Raw genomic sequence first — 24,814 nt, 5'->3', positions numbered from 1 at the left:
ATCAACTACTGAGCCAATTAAAAACTATCTGCAAAAACACTTAAATGGATGTTAGGACCAATTGAAAAGAAAGGGCTAGCAAAGCTTGAAGGAGTCCCAGGTCGATCATAGTGCTGAAACTACTTTCATTTGGAAAGCAAATGAAACATTTAGAGAACAACCATTTACATCTAGAAATCAAAGGATGAGGGGTAGAAAGCAAAAATGGGATTTACAAAACTGTTAAAGACTTTTAAGTGAGCACTGAATATGCAGTAGCAGAAGTCACAAATGGATTAGTTGTACTCATTAGTCTGGTTTCATTGGGCATTTTGGCCTTTGGTATATGTTCATATCACATCACCATTCGACAATAGCAACACCAAAGAGAGATGACAGAGATCCGCTAGCAACACAAGCAGTACCTAACAGAGCTAAGGGATCAGTCCAAATGCTACCCCTATACTATATTATGAAGGATGTCTGGCATAATCTACCCACCAACAATCCTGATTGGGTGGAGCTACTTATTAGTGTATCATATTCATATTTAGCTATGCAGCCAGACACGTGTTGCTTCATCCCATGTTGTATCCCTACATGGGCATTGCCATGCCTTGTACATCTCCTTAGCATATTTGCACAATATATCACCAATAACCTTTTAGTAAGTCACACCTTGATATCTAGTGACAATCATCATTGTACATGGTTGTCTCATAGGTCAATTTTGACCTCAAAAGGCATTGATATATCATCTCTCTGTCATGCCTTGTACATCACCTTGGCGTCTTTGCACAGTATATCACCAATAATCTTTTAGTAAGTCACACCTGACATGGTTTTGTCTCATGGGCCAATTTTGACCTCAAACAGCATTAATATATCCTCTCTCTCTCTCTTTTTTTTTTCATAATGGATCCTCTCTCTCTCTCTCTCTCTCTCTCTCTCTCTCTCTCTTTTCGTGAAGATAATTGAATTTAGTAAATATTTACATCAGGCCATCAGGTCAGCAATCTCTCTGTATCTCTTACTTTCTGTTACATCAAACCATCAGGTCATCCGAGAAACTCTCTCTCTCTCTCTCTCTCTCTCTCTCTCTCTCTCTCTCTCTCTCTCTCTCTCTCCGTAAAAGGTAATTGTATTAATAACGAAAAAAGGTACAAGTATACATGATTACAAGATACACGATGGCTGTACGCCAGCGAGTGTCAACTGTCAGTACAAAACCCGGACAGAGATACACAAGTCATGGCAAAGACACAGTGGAAATTGCCATATGCCAAGGAAATAAGTCTTCCCGAGGGAGCAACTCAGAGTGCCGAATGAGATCTATCTGCCAAAGCAAAAGGCCTTTAAGCCTGGCAATGTGTCTTGGAACATTAGATGCCGAATCAAAAAGAAAGGCATTCCGAGTGGTCCAATTGTGCCAACATCCCCAGTATCTAAGAAAATGGAACAAGATCTTCATATGCAACTGTGCCGGTGTGGGGTATTTTGGGCGTACAAAAACCCAATCGAAAGGGCTCAGCGAGAAACCAACCACCGCTCGCCAAACCGCTGACAAAAGCGACTAGATATTCTTAGCGAGAGAGCAAGAGATAAATCGATGAAGGGCCGATTCCACCATGGTGGTGCAGAAGAAACAATTGCCATTAGAGATTCGACGCTTGGAAAGGGCGAGGCAAGAAGAAGACCACCAATCATTACCCTCCAAAGAAAGACCTTGCATTACAGCCATTGATGATCTTTAATCAGAAGATGGTACACCTGGTTAGCTGAGGCCTTTTCCAAATTCAACCAGCATGCCACGACCCAGTCCTGGCAAGGGCGATCCACAACAAGGACAAGAAAGGGTTGCCTGCTCTGGAGGACTAACAAAAGCTGTTCCCACAAATCATGGTATCCCCGAGGGATTCGGAAAAGCCGCCTGACATGCGAAACGATATGAAGACATTACGACTGGCAAGGGTGGCATCTGCAACAGAAGTCAAGCCCAAATGGGCCATGGGGCGCCGTCTGGAGAACCAATTGCCAAGAGCCGACCAAGTGAACAAGCAGGGATGAAGGACTCGAAAACCGAGAGTCTGCATTAAGAACATGCCACCAAGAGCTTCGAATTTGTGTATTACCATGCAGAAGCCCGCGGTCTTAAAGAAAATAACGGGCTATCACGGCCCACGGGTGATGCTCCACACACATGGCACGAAAAAGAGACCAACGAAGGGCCAGCATATGAGTTTCGGCATCCAAAATGGCACCCCACCCAGGCGTTTGGGAGTACATGTATGCGACCACGAAATCCACAAAATACCTGCCTGCAATGAATCCTTCTTCCATAACATGAAACGAATGGGCCACGTCAGAGCATTCAAAGTGGTAGGAGACCAAGGCAACAATGGCAAGAAATATGGAGCATTGGCAGCATAATTATCTGAGCCACTTTGAGGCGAACATGGAAGGGCCAAGCTTGCGAATTCCAATACAGAAACTTCGCTGCCAATTTCTGTGAAATCCACTGTAGTAGTTGTTTTGGCCGAACATCAACACCCAAAGGGTACCCAAGATGCCTGACAATGGAACCACGGGGAATAACCTGACCCTGCCAGCCCAATGACTGTAAATCAGGCTCCGTGCAATTGAGAATGGCTGATTTGGAAGTATTGATACGAAGACCAGAAGCCTGGCCAAAGAGCGTCCAGACATCTAATGCTTTGCAAATATTGTCCTTGTCCACATGTAAAATCATAAAGCTGTCAGCCAAAGATTGACTAATGAAGTGCTGACCAAAAGGAAGAGACAATCCGGCCAATTGAGCAAAAGCTGCCATGGAGGATAACATCAAAAGAACCGGATGAGTCGCCAAGGCAAAGAAGAGAGGACTCAAAGGACAACCCTGTCTCACAAAGCGTGCAAGGACAAAGGGCTCTGTAACACCACCATTTAGCATAACTCACGAAGAAGTCGCAGCACTAATGGTGTAGATCAAGCGGGACATCCGAGTGCCAAAGCCCATGGTAGACATAAGTTCTGCAATGAAAGACCAATCTAAATAGTCAAAAGCCTTTTCCAAATCCAATTGGACCAACACCACTTCCAGACTAGAGTGCCTTGCATAGTCAATAGCCATTTGCACATTTAAGATATTATGCAGAATGTTGCGGCCCTTAATGAAACCATATTGAAGAGGATACACAATGGCCGGAAGATGCTTGTGGAGCCGATTCGCCAGTACTTTGGAAAAGATTTTATACATCGAACCCATCAAAGAGATTGGTCTCCAATGTTGCAACAGTGATGGCGAAGGAACCTTTCGAAGCAATTTGATAAGCCCTTCTTTCCATGAGGAAGGCATGAACCCTGTTTCCCAAACCTGCTGAAACATAGCTGTCAATGGCTTCACCAGTTGGGTAGCAGAACTCTCAAAGAATTCATTGGTGAGACCATCCCAACCGAGTTTGCATATCAAGTGGAACCTAATGTCGGACCAAATCATAGAAGACTGAACGTGCATGCGCAACCTGATCAGAAGGTGCCTGAGAAGAACCAAGAAGATCTAGAAAATAATTCCTGTACATATTGACAATGGTCTGAGGGTCAGTAACCATTTGACCTTCTGAATTCTGGAGCCTAGTCATATTTTCTCAAGCACGAGAAGCATGTAGAGCACGAAAGAACTTATGAGTTTGACAAGCACTATCTTGCAAATTCTCAGTCAAATTTTGCAAGTTGGCCTTTTGATAAGATTTCAACTGAAACTCTTTAATAAGGGTAGCCAAACGCATTGCCAGTGACAACAGAAATTCATCATCTGGAGTGTCCACCAACAACGAACGAACCAAAGCCAGTAAGTCCTCTGCTGCGTGTTGACGCCGCCGACAAAGAGAGGCATGATGGATCCCATACTGCCGAGCAATCCGTTGCACACTAGAGAGCAATCGTTCAAAGAAAGCAGTGCCCTCCGAGGCGAAGTCCAATAAGAATCTATCAATCACTTGCTGCATATAACCTCGAAAGAGTGAATGCTTCAAATAAGAGGAGTTGAAACGTAAAGGGAGTCTATCCAGCAATTTCATAAAAGGTGCAATGGGTTGTGCAAGCATCTCAAGCTGGAGAGGAAAATGGTCCGACAAGGCATATTGCTGCAACATTGTCATTTCCAACATCTCAGGAAGAAAATCATCATCCTGCATAATGTACATGCGGTTCAACCGCGACCATGTGGTTGCATACTGCGTCCAGTGGAAACTAAACCCTGTAGCAGAAGGGTGTAGCCAAGACCATAGATCTTGCTTAAGTACAACAAGAGCAAACTCATGCCATACCCAACTTTCCGGAGCGTCCATCACCGAATGCCCTGAAGTGGACTGCGAAGAATCAACACACATATTGAAATCTCCCATCAAAAAACCTCGTCTGCCAAGTGACAACGAGGTCTTCAACGAATTCCAAAGATCCAAGCGGAATAAAGGGTCATTCAGAGCATATAGGCCCAGCAACCATAAGATCTCTCCTTCAAATAAAACTTCAACCACCACCAAGCGGCCATGTACATCATTTTTAATACGAACAGGCTAATATTTCTCATGTACAATCATAAGCACACCAGAATAATGCCAGGCGTGTGTCCCTACATAAAACAAGCGAAACCCATGGCAATCCACAACTTTTCCAGCTTCACCGTGACTCTTATGCTCTACCGCACACAAGGCATCCCACTGATTCTCATGCAATATAGTCCACATGGCGTGTTGCTTATGGCGAGAACAAATGCCTCGAACATTCCACGTGGCGATCTTCATGTGTATTCAAAGAGAATATCAAGAACGAGACACCACTTACCTCGATTTAACCTTTTCTGCTAGAATATCAAGGACACCCTCATCCAAAAAATCAGCTAACACAACAAAAGAGTTCTGACGGCCAGCTTTAGAGGTAGACGGAATATCCACTGTCTTGGGGATGGAACGGGGATAACGACGATCCCATGGTGTAATCACATTCCCTCGAGAATCAAAAGCCAACTTCGCGGGTGGGCCCTTTGAACCGTCGATATAGACTGTCCTAGTAGATTGATTACGGGGAGCAGAAGAAACCATAGTACGCGCAGCATGCTCTGAAGACAACATTTCTTTCCTGCGCATATACGTGCGCATGGAATCTTGTGAAACATTAGGCCCAATAGCCACCAGGCCAGCATCAACCTTTTTACCTTTTTTGGGACGTGCCTCTACCCAGTCATTGCCACGGGAATCCAAACCCAAAACCGGTTGTTTACCTTTATCCACAACTTTAGGTGGCTGGGTTGCATCCTGTGATGGAGCATCAATCACCATGTCTTCCATAGGCAGCACAAAATGCTCGTCATCTGAAGACGGTTGCTTCTCTGGGCATTCGGCCATAAAATGCCCCAATTTTCCACACGAAAAGTAGTGTCCTGCAAAGTTGCCCCATTTCAAACGAAAGTGCAAAGGATGCATGCCAGAGCAATTAATACGAAGCCAAGCAGGCCTTTTCCTAGCAGTGTCCCATAACATACATAAACGGTTGCGATTCATGGCCCTTAGGCTCAGGGGGACCAACACAGTTCCCACAGCGGCCATGGCATCCTTTAACAAAGGCCAATAGACAGCCGGGCAATTTTCCACTTCAACCCACACCGGGCATTCACGTTGAAGCAAGCGCTAAAAGTCTGCCATCGGGCGCCATGGCACAACATGGACCAAACGGCAATCAAAGAACAATGGCAGTTTAGACAGAAGATCAGCCCGATGCTTCTCAGATTTCAACCGCACCTCATAGAAACCTCGAGGCCCAACAAAAATCTCCTCAACACAATCCCCCTATAGTAAATGGTGCAGCCACTGGCGAATATGGAAAAGCACTGAAATCCTACCAGTGAAGAAGAGAATAACGACCCGGTCATAAAACACCGAAAAAAAACGCAAGACAGTTTTCGGGTCCACTGTGGCTTCCAGAACAGCTTCAGTTCCAGAGTCCGAAAAAGCTTCGTGATTATGTTGGACATACTCGCCAAGCAGAGTGTTGGCAAACTCGAGCAAATGCTCCCAATCAATGTCTTGAGAATCCACAGAGTCAGAGGCAATTTGAGCATAAGAACGTTCCTGATGACCCATTGTCTCTTCGGGCGTATGCTTGGAGCATTTGCCCGCAGACTGAAAGTCAGGAGCAGGAGGCATCTCCTCTGTGCAAGGAACCATATCCTGTGGTTCCTCTGTATCAGAATCCGGACCAAGGGCTGCCACCGTTTAGTCGATAAAAGCCATATCCAGGCCAGCCATGCTTCTCTCCTTTGTCACGAAACACTGATTCCCGCTGAGGCGAAAAAGAAATCTGTTTACCCTGCTCTGTCACACGTCTGTTACCTGACCTGAGACGGGATGACGACGAAGGTGAAGGGACCGGTCACATGGCCACCATCAACCAGGACCCAGAGAGAACGGCAACTGCTCTGCAGATTCCGATGGTAGCTGACGGGCGTAAGCCAAACCGTGGGGAAAGCACAAACAGCAGGGCACTACAGGTGCTGGCAATAGGGCGAAGCCCTGGTCACAGCAGGCGGGTGTAGACGGACGGCAGCCCACGAAGGGACAATCGGGGGGGCGGGGCGGCTTTCGCAGAGCAGGAACAAGGCGACCAAGGCCACAGCCGCAGGCGGGGAAGCACGCGCTGTCTCTCCCTCACACTCCTGTGGCGAGCTGACAAGCGGCTGACAAGCAACAGCGCCCAGGTCGGATGGCGACGGTAGGAACCCCGACACCCAGCACTGTCTGTCCCTCCCTCTCCTCTCCTCTCCTTCCCTCCCTCCCTCCCTCTCCCTCTCCCTCTCCCTCTCCCTCTCCCTCTCCCTCTCCCTCTCCCTCCCTCCCTCTGTGTGTGTGTGTGTGTGTGTGTGTGTGTGTGTGTGTGTGTGTTTTTACATTTTGTTACATCAGACCATCAGGTCGTCAAAGAAAGTGACAAAAGACTATTAGGACTATGATACAAAGAGGAAATCACAGCGCTGATGTAGAGCGAACAATGGCCAGCCAATGGGCAGCAATGTCAAGAAGAACCATGTCAGCTGATATCATAGAAGAAATCTGCCATAGCACTAAACCTCGAATACGGGCCACATGACCATGGATGCCCGAGACCGAATCAAAAAGAAAGGCATTCCGAGTTCGCCAAATATGCCATAAGGCAGTCCATCTAAGGAACTGGAACAGGCATGAATAATTAGAATGCAAAGAAGGCACGGAGGGCAACTTTCCCATAATCCATGACCGGGCTGTTATCCGAAGCTGAGTCACCAAGAGCCAGACGCTAGAAATAAAACACCAGATCTGTCGTGCTAGTGGACAAGAGGCAAAAAGATGAAGCAATGTTTCATCACATGTAGTGCAAAATATACAAAAACCAGCAGAGATCTTTCGGGCACGCAGCACCTCTCCAATTGGAAGACCACCAATCAACAGTCTCCACAAGAAGACTTTTCCCTGATAGGGAACCTTAGACTTCCAAAGCCGAAGGAATCTTTCCTACCACTTCTTTTTGTCGTCCCTAATTTGCCATAATTTATTCACATTTGTAGTGGCCCATCTCTTGGCCTCCACCATCTGATGGTATATCTGGTTAGTAGACCTCTTCTCAAAATCATCTGGAATCACAAACTTCCAATCACGCCATGGATACAATGACTGTAGCACTGGTAAAGGAGAGAACCTCTGAAGTGTGACCTATATGGATGACCAGATATCACAATATCTATGGGGTATCCAAAAGTGTTGACGAATATGCTGAAAAGAGTAAAGACGGGACTGCCCAAGAATAACACCATCGAAAATTGTCTACAACCCCAAACGAACCATCCGATTAAACTTGAATCTATGCAAATCTTTATCTGGCCAATCCAACAACCTGGAGGAGGCTAAGACCTCTCCTTGCAGTGAATTCACCTCCTTGCGAATCTCAGGAGGGCACCAAACTGAAAAACGTAAGATCTCCTACCATGATGCAATCAAATGAGAAAGGAGAAAAGACTAGGTGGTCTTAATTGGTCTCGAGGAGTTGAGCACATGCCACCAAGAGGCACAAATAATCGTATTACCATGAGAGATATCAGTCTTTTCAATGAAAAATTTTGCAATGTCCAACCAAGGATAACTCTGTACACATAATGCCTGCAAAAGGACCAACCTCAAGGCTTTCATATGCAAATTAACATCCAACAAGGCTGTTCCCCCCATTCGTTTAGGCGTAGTCACATGCTGCCACAAAATCCAAACCTGACCCAACCGATTCCCCTTCTTTTTTCACAACATAAACTTGATAGGCTGAACAAGTTCCAAAAGGGACTTCTTAGTCCAAAGGAGTGGCAAAAAGAACGATATCATACTGATCATAATACTTTGAGCAACTTTCAGTCTGACATATAAAGGCCAACCTTGAGATTTCCACTACATGAACCTGTCATGAATCCGAGAGGCCATCCAATCTACACACACACATACGTACATAGATACATGCATACATACATATATATGTATATATATACATACATACATTCATACATACATATATATGTATGTATGCACGCATGCATACACACACATATATATAAGACAAGTAGACACCAATAGAAAGGTACACAAGGAAGAGAAAAACTAAGCACCACACCAACTCGCACCAACTAACTGAAAGAGAGCACAAAAATGTGCCTTTATACACACGAGAACTAGAATGAACTTGAAGAGAGAAGAGAGACAACATATTTTGCTTATTTCTAAAAACCTTGAAAATAAGTACCCACTAACCCACTAATAGGTCCCAAATCCATCCATAACTCAAACACAAATTTGGCCACTTCAAGCTAATAGAGTTGTTGGCTAAAATTTCAATATGCAGTGAGTTTAAAAGTATGATGATTAAATACAATCAGCTTGGTGAAATCAAAACCTTCACTTACTGTAGCACCTTCAAATGTTTCCTGACCAGATGCCTGCCCTTTGATGTTAGGAACAACAAGGTTCTTCTGTTTTGATTTTCGGAGAATTTGAGATAGCACCTGGATCCACCAAGTTGCAAATTCACCACTACCAAAAGCAGGAACAAAAAACAAATTGTACAAAATCTACAACGCACTTTGATGCTTTGCCCGCGAGCAAGAAGAAAAGAAACCGGAACTCCAGTTACTCGTGCCATCTCAATGTAGTTGTACATGAACATTAGCTTATCTAGCAAACGTTGTGGCAAATATGCATCCTGTCAAAGAAGAGTAATTGCAATGTCAAAATGAGTAAGAACTTGTAAATACATATGTGTGACAAATATCAAAAGAGGATATAGCCTGACAGCTCAATTTCAAGTTGCACAGTATTAACATAAAGTGTCAGCAGCTTGCTCAGCAGAACTCCAGATTCAAGCAATAAGTTAATCAGTTGGTCACGATGCAAACAACATAAGGACATCAACAATGGAAGAGAGGGGCTCTCTTGATGAGAGCAATAGTGAGTGCAGACAATAAATACTGTGTATGACAGATAATGACAAAGGAAAACCTAGGTTGTGCAGATTAAGCAGCATAAGAGAACTATGTTGTCACAAGCACTAATAACAATCGCAGAAAGCCTGCAGTTGAGCACCCTTGTTGATGAAAGGTGCTTGAACAAAAAGGAAAACATAAAATCACTGTACATCTTAAAGTACTGTAACAATAAAAAGGGGAGCATTTTGCCCTAAACTAAGTCTGCAAGCACTGCAGATATGGAAACATTGAGCCTCAGATCTGAAATAAATGTGTCCTCTCTTGAAAAACAGAACTATTCTACATTCTGTTGCAGAATTGATAATACCTCTAGTTGTACCACAGATATTGAATACAAGCTTCTAGTTTTCTTTTTTATATAATAAATCTGGCTGTCACTGACATACATTCAATGCATATATTATGGTGCCACCAGTAAGAAATGTAGTTAACTATCGTCAAAGAATGCAGGCAGTGCATTGAATGCAGAAGTTTGTATGAAAAGTACTGGAATGACCTTCAAGCAATACACTGCCAATCTCCTACGAGTCTCCGGATTCCCATTTTGTAAATCAGCAATAATAGAATGATGAACGTCCTCTTTCTGCTCTGACACAATTAACAGAAAAAAGGCAATAGCATCAAATGTTGATTCTACACGTCAAACGATGTGTGCCATGTCACAAACTTCTTACTGAAAAATATGCAGATTATAGCATGTTAATGTAACATCACAACTCTAGCAGTTACCTGCTCTCCCAGAAAGTGAGCTGACACGGAATTCAGTGAGTAGGAACTAAGCTTGTAATCCCGTTGCATTGCCTACATAAAATTCCCACAGCAAGTTACTGAAGTAATAAGTTTTACAAATTTTCATGCAGAACCTAATTCAAACAAAATTACCTGGAGAAGATCAAACTGCACCCGGCCTTCTATTGTTATCTCTTTACTTTCCCTTGTACCATACTGCCTGTAATTTAAGTGAGACAGGCACTCAACTCTAATAATTCAATAGTACTGGTTCTTCTGTAATTATAAAGCTCAAACTTCTTTCTTAATGCATACAGTTTAAAGACTAGACTAGTCCGAAAGCTCTGCAAGTGTGGAAAGAACTTTAAACATAACACTAATAAGCTTGGGAAAATAAAGGAGTTAAACCTTGAAGAAAATGAAGTGTCTCTGACACGTACACGACCATTTCTTATTCGACCAAGAATGGGAAATTCTACAATCTTCAAAGCTTCCGCTCTCTGCAGAATGTACACACATATAGAGATCATGACGAACCTTTGACTATCATTCAAGCTCAACACAGTAAAATAGTGCTACAAAACTGTTTCTTCATGAATCCCAATGTTGCAACCTGAATTATCTTGAACCACCAAAACAACCACCACAAATAAAAGAATAACCTCAATTAGATAAGGCAGATCAAACTTGCAGATGTTGTAACCAATGATGATGTCTGGATCTACCTCTCGTACTAAGTCCTGCATAATCCAATGTTATACTTCAAGACTATAGCTTGCCATGATCTACAGCAATCAAGGAAAATCCATTAAACCTGGAACTCCATGCATTGTAACCACCAGACTTTGAAGCGACTTTTATCTATACTATTAGTTAAGGAGAGGTGGGGGGCAGGTGCCACGTGGCAGCCCCCCACCTCCCCCCCCCCAAAAAAGAAAGAGAACGCGAGGGCGGGTGCCACGTGTCCAGCACCCGCCCCCTACCCCGCAAAAATCGTGCCCGCCCCGGCGCGAAGCGCCAGGGCGAGTCTAGGCGTGGAGCGCCTAGTATTCCATGATACAATATAGATTCAAAAAAGCATACCCTCCATGCAAGGAGAACTTCTCTTTCGGTGTCAAATGACATAACATCCACGCCCACAATAGGTGCGCATGACTTCAATGTCATGACATTTCGAACTTTGGGGCGATCTTCACCTTGGATTGTTAGGAGATTTGCTATCTGTAAGAAATAAAAATGGCAAAGTCCACAAATATTTAACAAAAAAAAACCTGGACTTAGAGAAAATGGTTGGAAAATCAAGAGCACATATCAATGCTGACAACTTCACTTGCAAAAGATAAAACATATTTGCACATGAAATGGCAAATTTTCTTATATTTGCAGACAGAAAGAATAACCTGAATGACTGGATCATGCTCAGGCTCAGGAAAATGACCTTTCCTCCCTGCACACTCAATATCAAAACTCAAGATCCGGAATGGTGCCATTTTAGAATATTGGCCCACAGGGCTGTGACTGATCAGTTTATTGTACCTGCAATATATTGTCAAGAGAACCCAAAAAAAAACCTGTAGACCATTATTTGAAGAAGTTTTCTGATCTCATTCCAATGTGTAGAGCCATACTCTTTCAAATAAGATGTTAATATTTCCAAATGCACTAATATATCTAAGTTGTTCAAATTTTACTAACAAAATGATGCACAATTGGTTTGATTAGTGTTTAACTATAATGCTGTGAACAGCATAACAAAATGCCCTCAATCACCTAATGATGAGTAAAAACACTGAAAAGTAGTCACATGAGTGGACAAGCTGAACCACTAATGAAGGCCATAGCAGCTCAAGGCCAACCAAGATAACCAAATCAAAATCCTCATAAACAAAAATATGAACCACTAAATAATGAAGCAACACCTGCACATATGCCATTCTCATTCTATCAGACGAAGGAATTCTGTTAAATTTCAAGCTTCCACCCTCTGTGAATACACATGCATGCAGACATCATCATGAAGTACCCATGAAGGACTAAATATTTCTCATTTAGGGTGGTTGTACAGTTCATGTATGTTAAAAGACTCCATGTTAAGAGAATTTGAGTCTTGGCAACCACAAAATGCACCACCTTTTTAAAAACAAAATTGGCAACAGCTCCAAACTTAAAGTGCTAGGATGGTCAAACACTTATTTAGCAGAAGACAGAAGGATACAAAATGTCAACTTCCAATTGACAGTAAGAAATTTTCCTTAATGTCTCCGAGTATGTTCCAGCCCTCAGCTCGATCCAATTTCCACCAACAATATCACAATCAATCATAAACCTTAAAGCAAACAGCACATTGCTTTCATATGTCAAGAAACATTTCTGACCAAGGCCTTCGATCATAATACCCCTCTCCAAAATGCCTGCTTTTGGAAAAAATAGTTCTTAGTTCCAGTTACATCTGCAAATTGCAGTTAGTAGACATTTCAAAAGCATTTCAGAAACAATACCACCTATATGTCATAGCTACCCAAAAACAGTAGAGAATAGCTTTTATATTAGAAGTAAAACCAACAAGTTCCTCGACATGGCACTGGCAAATGGTAAGAATCCTCTTCTAAGAGTGCCTAAGTGTATCCTGTTGTGGAACAAAGTTCTAATGAGCATTCAAATCCCCTTGAGCAAGATGAGCACAAGTGTCTCGATCAATATTCTGATTCTTTTCTCAATGCACTTGGTGGAAAATTGCACCGTAAAGGGCTCAGAAATCCGATCTCATTTCTAGCTTTTCCTACCTACTAGCAAGCCCTATAATAGGGTCCAAACACAAGAAGACAAAATAATAAGCCAAAGAAATGAGCTACACATAGAGAAGTCAATACATCATAGCTCATCTGTTATTGTTAAAAGAAAGATGGGAGCTACCACAAGTGTACTAAAGAACTCCCTAGTGGATAACTATCAAGAGCAAAGTGATATCTTGGATACATGGTTCTCTAGCTCGACAAGTAGATATTATCAAAGGATGTCATACCTAGGATGTCCTTTGGAACTTTTACGTACATTTTGAGGACTTTTGGCTTGCTACATTTTCTTTCCAAGAAGAGAAAATTCAACTAAATAGCACCTCAGTATGGCATAAAAATCCCTCCACAAAAGAGGAAATAAAGCAAATAAAGGGCTACCCTCTAGCTGTTCACTCAAGGAGATCATACATGTCCAATAGAATGTTGGTAGAAAACCTAGTCCAACAGTCAGTAATGTCAAATCTGTTGGGGTAAAAGGCCCTTGGGCCTGCCCGTGTACAATGACCGCCCATATTCTTTATTCATATATATATGAAAGTGCAATAAGGCTGTCATAACATTGTTGACAGCACCTACATTGTGTGTGCTCTTCTCTCCTATGTCTCCTGCATCCCTTTCAACTGGTATCAAAGCAACTCCTTCGCGAGCGGTTCCCAGCCTTCCCCTGCATCTACGCGAGGTATGAGAGCTTGCTTCTCACTCAGTTCTCAGCCATTCTTTGACATGAACAACAAGGTTTCATGAAGAGGCAGCCATAGCTTCCATCATTGAAACTTGTTCTCTTCACCTCTTGCTTGGACTTGTCCTAGGCTTGTGTAGGCCTACTGTAGGCCTTCGTTGGGCTCTTACTTATCCCCTACCCACCTTGATTTGGCCCCTCAAGTATAACAGCATGCTCACGTTTTTTTTTTGCGCCTGTTTGAAAAAATGGCTCAAAAATCACTCTTTTTGTCATATCTCCAGCATTCCGAACCCGATTCAAGCAAGGTAAGAATCTAAGTTGGGGTTTTGACATGCTCCGGACGCGATGATGATGTCGGATTTGCCAAATTCTGATGACAATTGCAAATGGCTCAAAAATCACTCTTTTTGTCATATCTCCAGCATTCCGAACCCGATTCAAGCAAGGTAAGAGTCTAAGTTGGGGTTTTGACATGCTCCGGACGCGATGATGATGTCGGATTTGCCAAATTCTGATGACAAAATATTCTGCAAGAGATTTCAGGTCTGAGACAGCATGTATTTGTATGCCTATGGCTTATGTGATGCTTCTACTGATGTCTATTAATACCGGATCACTTGTGGATGTTATGCCTCTTATGTGAGATGCAATTGAAGCTAATTTAGCTCAGCCATTGACCGTTTTGAACAGTCCCAGATCTGCCCAAAACAAGGCAGCCACCTGTTACTTCAATTTTATGCTTACAAGTCTTGGCATTTGATGCCCAATTATGCCCGGTTGGTGCCTATACATACAGAAATGTATACCTATGGATTTGAGCTTGGATTGAGCACTGATTTGCTCAGTTTACAGAGGTTATTTGCTACTGGAAACTTCAAGGCTGAAGCTATTTAATGATTTGCCAAGTTATACCTATTGCGTACGGGGTGCTCCCGGCTACTTAGTATGATGTCATGATGTATTTGGACTATGCCACATGTCTTGTTTAAGCTCCAAAATGCTTTTGAGCTGAGATTAGAGCTCTATTTGGGTTTGACTGTCACTTCTTTGTAGCTAGCATTTCATCTATGACATGGTTTATGCTTAGGCTACCCAGTACGGGTTATGATGTCTTGGTGAATGCTTTATGCTTTGGCTGTGGATGACAGTTGTTTGAGTCTCATCTCGACACTCATTTGAGTATCCCCTTGAGCAATTGGACATTGACTCGGCTTTTTCCGTTACGACTTGGCTTTTTCCGTTACGACCTTGGATGCTATATGGGATTTGATGCTCCAATTATGGATCTTGGCTATTACTTGGATGCACTTACAAGTATTAAGCAGTAACTACTCCCTTGTTTTGGCAGTTGCCTATTGAGCTATGATTGCTCGTCTGCATTTGATATGCAGGATATTTACTGATCAGTGGACTTGGATAGTGCTTGGAATTTACAGTTATGGCTGTCTTGCGTCTCCGTTGTATGGCATCTATGCTATTTAGGCTGCTATTGCCCGTGTATATCAAGGAGCAGTTGATCTTTATGGCCACCCGTGTATGCACATAGTCTGCTGCTATGTATTTTACATAGCCTCTTACCTGGATGCTTTTACACATATTTGGGCTTTTATTGGAGCTTAATTCTTGCAGGTTTATTTGCCACCTGCCGTTCTTGGCTGGACATGTATGTCAGTACATGGTATGAAACACTACAAAGTTATGTATACTCCTATGTTTCGAGGATGCTTATGCATTTATGGCTCCGAGACATGCTTATGGCTGCGAGCTATAGTGGTTGGATATGTCATGCTTTTGTCTACTAGGCTTGTCCGTGTGGGAGCTTTTGCATCTGTGGTTGATGCCTTTGTGTTCTCCCCTTCTAGTTTGGATGAGTCCCCTTTGCAGTATGCTATGATGACTTCCAACTCTTCTAATCATACAAACAATCCTCTTGATGAGCCTGTTCTCTCTAATGAGAGTTCCCCTGATTCTTTGAGCTCCTTGGATGGATTGGATAGCCCTACTCATGCTATTACAAAGCAGTTGTCCTCTTCTATAGGTTTTACAAGTTCTATTTGCTTTCATTGTGAAAAGACAAGGCATGTGAAGCGTAAATGCTTCAAGTGAATTAGAGAGCAGAAAAGATTGCGCCACACTAGACATGAGAGCAGAGTCAATGATAGAGTAGGTAAGACCACTGTTGATAGTGGTATGGTACATGTAGTTACCCATGATGATGCAACTGAGCCTAGACTCCTGGCATCGTGTTACCCTGTAGATTACTTGCTCAGTGATATGACCTATATCTTTGATTGGCTTTTAAACAGTATGGCATCTTGTCATGTTACTCCACATAGAGCTTGGTTCTCTTCTTACAAGGAGGTTGACAGATGTATTTCTTTGGGCCTTGAGCAGGATTGTCATGTTATTGGTACAAGGGATATACACTTGGCTTTGCCAAATGGGGCTTCTCTTAAGCTCCGTAATGTCTTACATATACCTACGCTCAGTAAGAGCCTGATCTCTGTCAATCAATTGCATGGTGCAAGATATTATGTCTCTCTTGGGGATATTTCATGGAAAATCCATCGTGGTCGCTTGGTATTGGCCAGAGATGCTAGATATGGCAGTGATTATGTAGTGCATGTCTCTCATGTGGGAGATTCTATGGTTGCAGTTACGCAGATACCACATGCATTGTTATGGCATTGTCGCCTAGGCTATGTATGACACACTAAGATGGATGCTTTATGTGATATGGACTTATTGCCTGCTCTTCCCCATGCTACTTGCCCTCATTGTACTCATGGTTCGTGCAGAGCCTCTTTGGCTTATGGAGATCGTGTGAGGCATGCTCCTCTAGATCTAGTCCATGTTGCAATATATGAACCTATGCCTTCCCAGTCACTTGGTGGAGCATCATATTTTGTGACCTTCATAGATCATGCTACCCACCGTGTTTGGGCTTACCCTTTGGTACGGATTGAGGATGCCGCAACTATACTTGACAGGTTTATGGATTCTGTTGGTAACAGGCCTAGATGCTTGCAAATGGATTATGAGAGTCATGCTATCTCTCCTAGCTTACTAATCTCTTGTCAGCAATATGGCATTGATTTCTTATGCCCACGGTATTGGCATATACCTGATAGGCCCTTATGATGGCAATCTACTTGGTTAATCGGACGTCGTGTTTCTCTTTGGATGTTATTACTCCACATGAGGCATGGAGTGGCATGAGACTCTCCTATAATCACTTGAGGATGTTTGGCTGCCAGGCATCTGTCAGTATGCCACATGAGCCTATGTCACGCAAATGCATACTCCTTGGTTATGGAGATGGTGACTTTACAGCTTACATGTTTTGGGATTTAGATGCCCAGCAGATTCTAGGCAACCATCATGCTGTCTTTTATGAGACGCAGACACCTCTCACGCCTCTTGATGCGTGTTCAATGCGCTTTATGGTTGATTCTACAGCCGTATGTCAGTCTTCCGCTTTGCTGAGGCTGCATACTGTCTTGAGACCCCGTTTGACTTGTGTCCAGGATGCTGGCCCTCTTTCAATGATTGACCTTGGAGAGTCTGTATGCTCTGTGCTGTCTTTTATGCGCTGAGATGTAAATACAAATACAAATGAGGGGTCTCGATATAAGTTTAAGTATGGACCTAAAAACTTGACCCTTATTTAATGCTAGGTGGTGCAAAAGATATTCACACCTAAACACATACTTGTACAAACAATAATGTTCACACACGAAGGTGATAAACATCCCTTCAGGTCATGGGTGACTAAACCCGTGACCCGAAATATCAAGAAAGAAAGCATTGAAAGACCTTAACTCAATAAAGATAGTGCTTAATTGTATATAACAGATTTTGTTTAAGAGATAAGTATAAAGATATCTATAACTGGAGTTGAAACATGGCATGGTCTCTCTCAACCTTACACACCCATAAGTGCAGCATAATTCAAAGGTGTGTGTGCATGGCTCAAAGGATAATCAAAAGCCAAGGTGGCTCAAAGGCATTATGCATGTGACAAGGGGCATAATATAGAGGTGTATGTGCATGACTTCAAGACTAATCAAAAGCCAACGTGGCTCAAAGGCACAATACACATGACCAAGGGCCCCTAAACTCAAGTATGGCTCTCGAGCTCAATGCAAAGGCCATGGGAGGTGCTACAAACCCCCACAAAAAATATGACTTCTTTCAAAATCTTAAGAAAAAGAAATTTTTAAAAGTACAAATAGTTTAATACATATGTCACAAAAAGGACTTAGCACATATGTTTTACATGGTTAATGTCTAATTCCAATCACCTATCACCTATTTAATTTATTACTTTAATTTATAACTTCTAATGAGTTTTTAATTTAGACAAGTACAAAAGAAATACAAGAGTACAAAAGTCAAGGCAAGGTCACAAAGGAGTCCACCCAATGCCAAGAAAATAGGTCATCTTTGATCAAGATATCAACATGTTATATAAGGTCAAACTATCACTTAAAAAGTCTCTTTAGCTTCGCAAAATGACGATGGATACCCAAGGCGGCTTCAAAGATGAATGCATTGCGAGTGACCCAAATATGCCAGCAAACCCAAAATCAAGTCCAAATTTTATTGGCCATAGGGCAAGAAATAAATATGTGACAAAAGGATTCCACACTAGTAATGCAAAAGAAACAATTGCCATTTAAGACTTGGCGCTTTAAAAGAACTAAGGCAAGGACAAGTCTGCTAATCAACAATCTCCAAAGAAAGACCTCTCTCTCTCTCTCTCTCTCTCTCTCTCTCTCTCTCTCTCTCCATCCCCATAAACAAAATAGACTCTATCATATAGCTTGTGCCCCTTTGGGCTATCTTGATGCTATTTGACTCTTCATCTAGTTTGATCTTATATTATCATCTAAATGGATCTTATGTGCCATTTCAATGTATCATCTATAAAATAGACTATCATATTTTGCAAGTCGCACATGTTTCTCTTGAAGAGCCTTAGTAAATATATGAATGAATATTACTAAATGTATATGTATTTTATAGTGTAAAAGTCATTTCACCTCACATTTTTGCTCCCCTTGGGTCTTAGTTCCCATTTTCCCATGATCTCTTCCTATTCCATGTCTACTCTAGTTTACAAGTTTGATCATAGCTTGTGGTATTGCTCATCCAAATGGCCTCTATAATATGACTGAGTTCTTATCCACGGCCTACTTCTAAGAAGTTTCATAAGGTGCACACACTCAATGACTCAAGACCCCTTTGATTTGGAGCATTCATAGCACTATGTTTTGGATACATCTCATATGATACTCTTTATAAGTTATTGCAACATAAGATTGTTGATAGTATGTTTTTCCTAAGATTAGCTTAAGGATGTTTGTGGAGCGTGTCAATTGGGCAAGCACCATCAAAACCCATTCCCATAACAAGCCCAACATTGTATTGAAAGCATACTTCAATTGGTTCATATTGACCTCTCATCCATGCATTGCAAAACAAACCATCCAACTAGTGCCATGTTGCGATGTAATCTTCCAATTGTAAGCAACTTATTTCCAACCCCTTTCCAATATTTTCAACATCTAATCAACTGCATTTTGCTATTGACAATTGTTCACACAGCCTTGGCTAAGGTCATCATTCAAACAATGTGCAAGCTACAATTTCATTAGATTTTGCAGCCGCCCACTTCCCAAAGTTTTATAGATAGCTATATTTTCTCCTCCGAAGGCTGCATTTGCTACTATTTACTCTTTCATGACTACTACAACTGCGCTTTCATCCTACGCAATTGCAATGGCATCCTCTTATTCAAGCTTTGATGGTGCGCTACTTCAAGATGTCTCCTTTAACTACCTTTGCTCAATAGCTCCTTAAAAGACAATGGTTTGGGTTTTCTTCTACTCTTTGGACATATATTATATTATTCAGTTCACTGAGCTATTCCTTCACTTTACACTATTCTGTTTTGTGTTTTTTGAGTTTCTCTGTCACGAGGATGTGAAAATTTGATGCTTTGCTTATGTTTAATTGACATTTGATTAAAGGATTAATCAAATGTGCAATTAAAAGATACACATCTGTTGCACATGTGAGGTGCAAGCTACTTTTTCACAGTTGAAGGCTGAAGGACCCTGTGAAAAAGATGGGTGTCGAAGGCAAAAGTTGTAAGAGGTTACACTTGTTAGATTCTAGGTGAATTTTGGTGTCAGTTTGCCCCTAGGACCATTAATTGGCCATTAAATGTCAGTGGTGACACTAGGGACTAAGCATTAATTAATGGATTAATGCTTGTCTAAGGGTCAATTAATGCATGGAACCACTTTGGGTTCCAAATGGCCTAGCCAATTAGTTTTTGGATGGGCAAGGTCAATTTTTTGGGTATAGATTAAGGGCTGAAATAATTTTCAGAATTAATTAATTCTGAAATTTAATTAAATGGCTGAAATTTGCTGAAAATGGATTAAGAAAGCTGCCACTTGGCAAAACTTTCCCATGCAAGTGGGGGAAAGGCTAAATAGGGCTGAAGGGAGAGGGAAATCTCGTTTTTTCATTTTGGAGCTGTTGGGAAGAGGTGTTGGACTGTTGCTGCCAGCTTTTGGGGCCATTTCCCAACCATTGGAGACTATTTTGGTGATGGAGATTGCATATTCTTGACCTTGGGAAGCTGGCAATTGCTGCTGATGCACTTTCTCCTGAAGATCACATTCCTTGATGCTCCTATTGTTGTTGGTGCATCCATTTGGGGCCAATACAACAGGGCAGCAGCTGATTTTGATCAGTTCTTCACGACAAATCTCAGAATTTTCTCTCTTTACAGCGTTCTCTCATCTCCTTCAGCCTATGCTCAGCCATTCTCAGCCATTTGGAGGAGATTTCAGCCATTTTTGGTGGGCTGATCTGTAATTTCTGCAGTAAACCCTAATTTACAGCAGAAATTGGGGTTTACCAACCACCTTGGAATCCGTGCCAGAGATTGAAGGCTCAAGTCAGAAGTGGAGCAGCAGTGGAAGCATAAACATGTGCTGAAATAAACTGCTGAAACACAAGACAAAAAGAGAAAAGAAAAGAACACGATACAGATGAGTACTCAGATGTATGCACGGGAAATGGAATCCATATATTTGAACACGAGACAGCCGTATACAACAGTGAGTCACTGGCTGCGTGGGCACTGGCACTGGCACTGGCTCCTCTCTCCACAAAGTCTGTTGATGATGAAGGTGATGATGATACTGACTGAGGAGGAGCACTGAGTATAAATAGGCTAAAAAAGTGGGGAGCAATAATGCTGGTCGGACAGCATTAATGCTGGTCGGACAGCATTAATGCTGGCCGACTGGTGCATAAAAATGCTCCACTAGCATAAAATGCCACACCAAAAAAATACCTAAAATACCTAATAAAAATGCCCAGCCCAGATCAAGCTTAGACTCACACATGAGCTGACAAATACTCTGCTAACACCCTCTCTCAGATCATGAGTGATCTGATACAATACAATAGTACAATGAAAAGGGATCAGAAACTATACAACATAGAACCACCAAGTAGAACCATGGATACCCAAGCAGTGGGTGATCAAGCCACCACCAAGGTGCCTCGAAGAGAACCTGATGTCGATGTCGATCGTACCAAACACCTAAAAATAGAGAAGCTCATAGCATGTCTCTATGTCCATCACCAATGTCTCGCAATAGCGTACAAGACCATCCTGTCAAAAATGCCCCTGAACATAGGTGACCATGGATTCCCCGCCTTTGGCCAGACCGCCAAAGTGTCCCCTCATGTGAGCTCCAGACGAAAGCCTCCCGCTCTCTGTCAGATAACCAGCTCATCATGAACCTGGATGTCAATCCCAGCGCTAGGATTTGATTCCGCCAGACTGAAGTCGATGCGTCAGGGACGTCCCTCTCTGGAACCTGTGCACCTGTATGAAAGTATAGATGAGGCGCGGCTGCCCCATCTGAACACCCGCTCACACTCCCTCTCTGGCACAAGAGAGTCGTGAGGGATGACCTCATCACCACCACTAGAAAGCAGCCGAGGAAGGGGCCACCAAGCCCTTCCCGCGATCCGAAGAAGAGGATCCCTTCCGCGCCTTGGACGTCACCTTGGGCGGAGGATCTGAGTCGGAGTCGGATGAAGGAGAGGACTCATCGGTAGAGTCAACATCCCGCTTCTTCTGCTCCTTCTTCCTGGAAGCCGCTAACTTCTTGCAATCCTTCCGCAAATGTCCCTTCTTACCACAGTCGTAACACTGGGCCTTCGACTTCTTCTTCCCGTCACCTCTCTGAAGCTACATAAGTCTCGCCTCCATAATGTGCCGAAAGCCGCCGCTGTAATCTCAAGGATGTCTCATGCTCAAGAAGCATCGAGGTCATATGTGTAAAACTGATAGGAGTCGATGATGTCTGCGCCCGCAAAGCATTGGCCACTCCATCAAACTCCGGGGGGAGCTTGTAGAGGACCGTCCCGACGAGATGCGCCTCGGAAAGAGCAGATTGCATGTGCCGAAGCTGGTCCTATACCTGCGTAACACAAAGAAGAAAAGACTGAATAGTATCTTTCGGCTCAAACTTTATTTGTTGGAGCTGGCCATAAAGTGTGACTGCCCGCATGGTGGAAGGTGCCTCGTACATCTGCTCCAACTTCTGCCATACTTTAGGAGATGTCCTACAGGAGGTAACCGCCGGTAAGACCACTTTAGAAATACACCGAAGCAACGCCGAGTAAACACGGGCATCGTCCGAGTCCCATGTGAGCACTGCTTCCTCATGGTTCTCCTCATCAAAGTCTTCAAGAAGAGGAAAAGGACGGAGAGAACGAGGAGTAGCTCCACAGACGATGTACCATAACCGCTTCTGCACAAACCAAGCTTTCATGACAGCACTCCATGTGAGATAATCAGGTCCATGTAACTTATCATCAATGGAAGTGCACGTAGGAGCCATATGGAGAGGATAAGAAGAGAAGTAGAGAAGAGATGGAATTTAGAGAGGAAACACAGCCAAAACACAAGCACAGACTGCAGAAAATGAGAGTTCACATGCAATATAACCCAAAATCTAATCAATAGAAGACAAAATCTGCTGCAGAAAGTCAAAAAATCAGTCGAAAACTGCCAAAAACAGCAAAAACGGCCTGAATTAACAGTCATCCAGCCACGAGAGATGCAGAATCAGCAAAACGCAGGCTGTAGACTACAGAAAAACAGGTAGAAAACTGTCGCCAGCAGCTGCAGATGAAAAATGCAGGCAGTAGGGGGTGCGTAGGCAGCAGGCGATGGCAAAACTGCAAAAAACGCAGGCTGAAAACAGCCCCAAAACAGGTCGCCTGGCTGCTACAGCAGTCGTCTGATCAGCAAGGGTATAAAACAGTCCTGAAATCAGCAAGAAAACACAACAAGAACACAAATCCTGAAAACTGATACCATGTCAGAAGTGGAGCAGCGGTGGAAGCATAAACATGTGCTGAAATAAACTGCTGAAACACAAGACAAAAAGAGAAAAGAAAAGAACACGATACAGATGAGAACTCAGAAGTATGCACGGGAAATGGAATCCATATATCTGAACACGAGACAGTCGCATACAACAGTGAGTCACTGGCTGCGTGGGCACTGGCACTGGCACTGGCTCCTCTCTCCACAAAGTCTGCTGATGGTGAAGGTGATGATGATACTGATTGAGGAGGAGCACTGAGTATAAATAGGCTAAAAAAGTGGGGAGCAATAATGCTGGTCGGACAGCATTAATGCTGGCCGACTGGTGCATAAAAATGCTCCACTGGCATAAAATGCCACACCAAAAAAATACCTAAAATACCTAATAAAAATGCCCAGCCCAGATCAAGCTCAGACTCACACATGAGCTGACAAATACTCTGCTAACAGCTCAAGGGACTGAAATCAACAGCTGATAATTAAAGATTATCAAGGGATTTCAAGAACCAGTCCATCCCAAATTGATTTGGGGCAGCATTTGGCTAGCCAAGGGTCAAATTGGAGAAGAAGTCCTAGGTGAATCAAGGGGCAAATGACCCAAAAGGCTTGCTGGTCATTTATGACAGCAAGAGCAATTGGTTAGCAAGAGATTGAAGAATCTCAAATTGTACTCCTTCCAACTGAATGAAAGTTAAAGAAATACCGCAAGGAGCGCCAATTTTGGGGCTAACAAGGAGTCTACTGTCCAAGAACGTTATGATAAAGTGTGTATTTCATTTTATGTGTATTTATTTATTGCTGTAATTAACGCTTAAATCAGGTTATCACCACCCATTCCAAGAAGGAAGGCTGGTTTCATTCTCTTTGAGTTCAATTGATTCAAACAAGTTCCTACACATTTTTGTGTTTTCTTTGCAAACCCTAAAGAATTCTCCTCACGACACTTTCTCCTATACAAGGAAGGTGAGAGCAACCAAGCCTATTTGACCAACTATGCACAACTTCCATTGACCTTTGGAATCATTCTTGTGACTAAGATCTTACTTTTAATTATGTCTCAATGTTAATGCATCTGAAAGACAAGCTTGAGGAACCTCTTTTAAATCTCATATTCAACCCAAGGTGATCACCTAGCAATTAAAACTTAGGTTCATAATCACAAGGTTAGGGATTCAAGGCTTGCTAAGTGCATCACTTGGTTGGACACCTATGTCCACATGGTATGTTCATGAGTGTAACGTGCCCGCCGCCTATCGACTGTCCAAGCACGCTGTAGCGGTTCATCAAGAAACGGATCAAAGCGTTGCTGCCCGGCACTCCCATGAAATGTTCCGAGGTTTATCGCCTAGGGTTTCTTGAGTCTGGCTCGCAACGGAATGTTCACGGCCGAACCCACTAAGATCGACCTGAAATTTGGGTTCCTAGTGGTCAAGGTCTCCTAATAGCATTCTAACGTCGAGTCCTAGGCATCCTACTTACGCAAAGATATCCAAGCCGAAGCAAACCCATGCCGCACTTGGTTCAAAGAGAATGGGAAACGAGAGAGAAGCGCCGCTCAACCTCTCTACCCGTAGGACATAGTCCCATTCCGGTTCTCTAAAACGGCATAAATCGAGATTCTAACCTAACAATCGCTAAGGTCGGTCGTT

General features: G+C 42.9%; 1 protein-coding gene across 2 annotated transcripts in view; it reads right to left on the bottom strand.

Moving 5' to 3' along the window:
• Positions 1-24,814, bottom strand: part of LOC148011748 (DNA polymerase delta subunit 1) — a 70,608-nt gene that overhangs the window by 33,790 nt on the left and 12,004 nt on the right. For both annotated transcript variants that reach the window (XM_087670076.1, XM_087670075.1), the window contains exons 5-14: positions 12,471-12,666; positions 11,656-11,791; positions 11,339-11,476; positions 10,918-10,995; positions 10,664-10,755; positions 10,409-10,475; positions 10,256-10,327; positions 10,023-10,109; positions 9,124-9,243; positions 8,948-9,046 (exon numbers count right to left, since the gene is read on the bottom strand). In XM_087670076.1, the coding sequence (XP_087526202.1) occupies positions 8,948-9,046; positions 9,124-9,243; positions 10,023-10,109; positions 10,256-10,327; positions 10,409-10,475; positions 10,664-10,755; positions 10,918-10,995; positions 11,339-11,476; positions 11,656-11,791; positions 12,471-12,666 (1,085 nt within the window). The remainder of the gene's footprint in view (positions 1-8,947; positions 9,047-9,123; positions 9,244-10,022; positions 10,110-10,255; positions 10,328-10,408; positions 10,476-10,663; positions 10,756-10,917; positions 10,996-11,338; positions 11,477-11,655; positions 11,792-12,470; positions 12,667-24,814) is intronic.

The sequence above is a fragment of the Lygodium microphyllum genome, chromosome 28 (genome assembly GCF_053477565.2).
Source record: "Lygodium microphyllum isolate KBCC chromosome 28, Lygodium_microphyllum_v1.1.10, whole genome shotgun sequence".
Classification (NCBI taxonomy): domain Eukaryota; kingdom Viridiplantae; phylum Streptophyta; class Polypodiopsida; order Schizaeales; family Lygodiaceae; genus Lygodium; species Lygodium microphyllum.
This window is presented reverse-complemented; position numbering and strand designations above follow the sequence as displayed.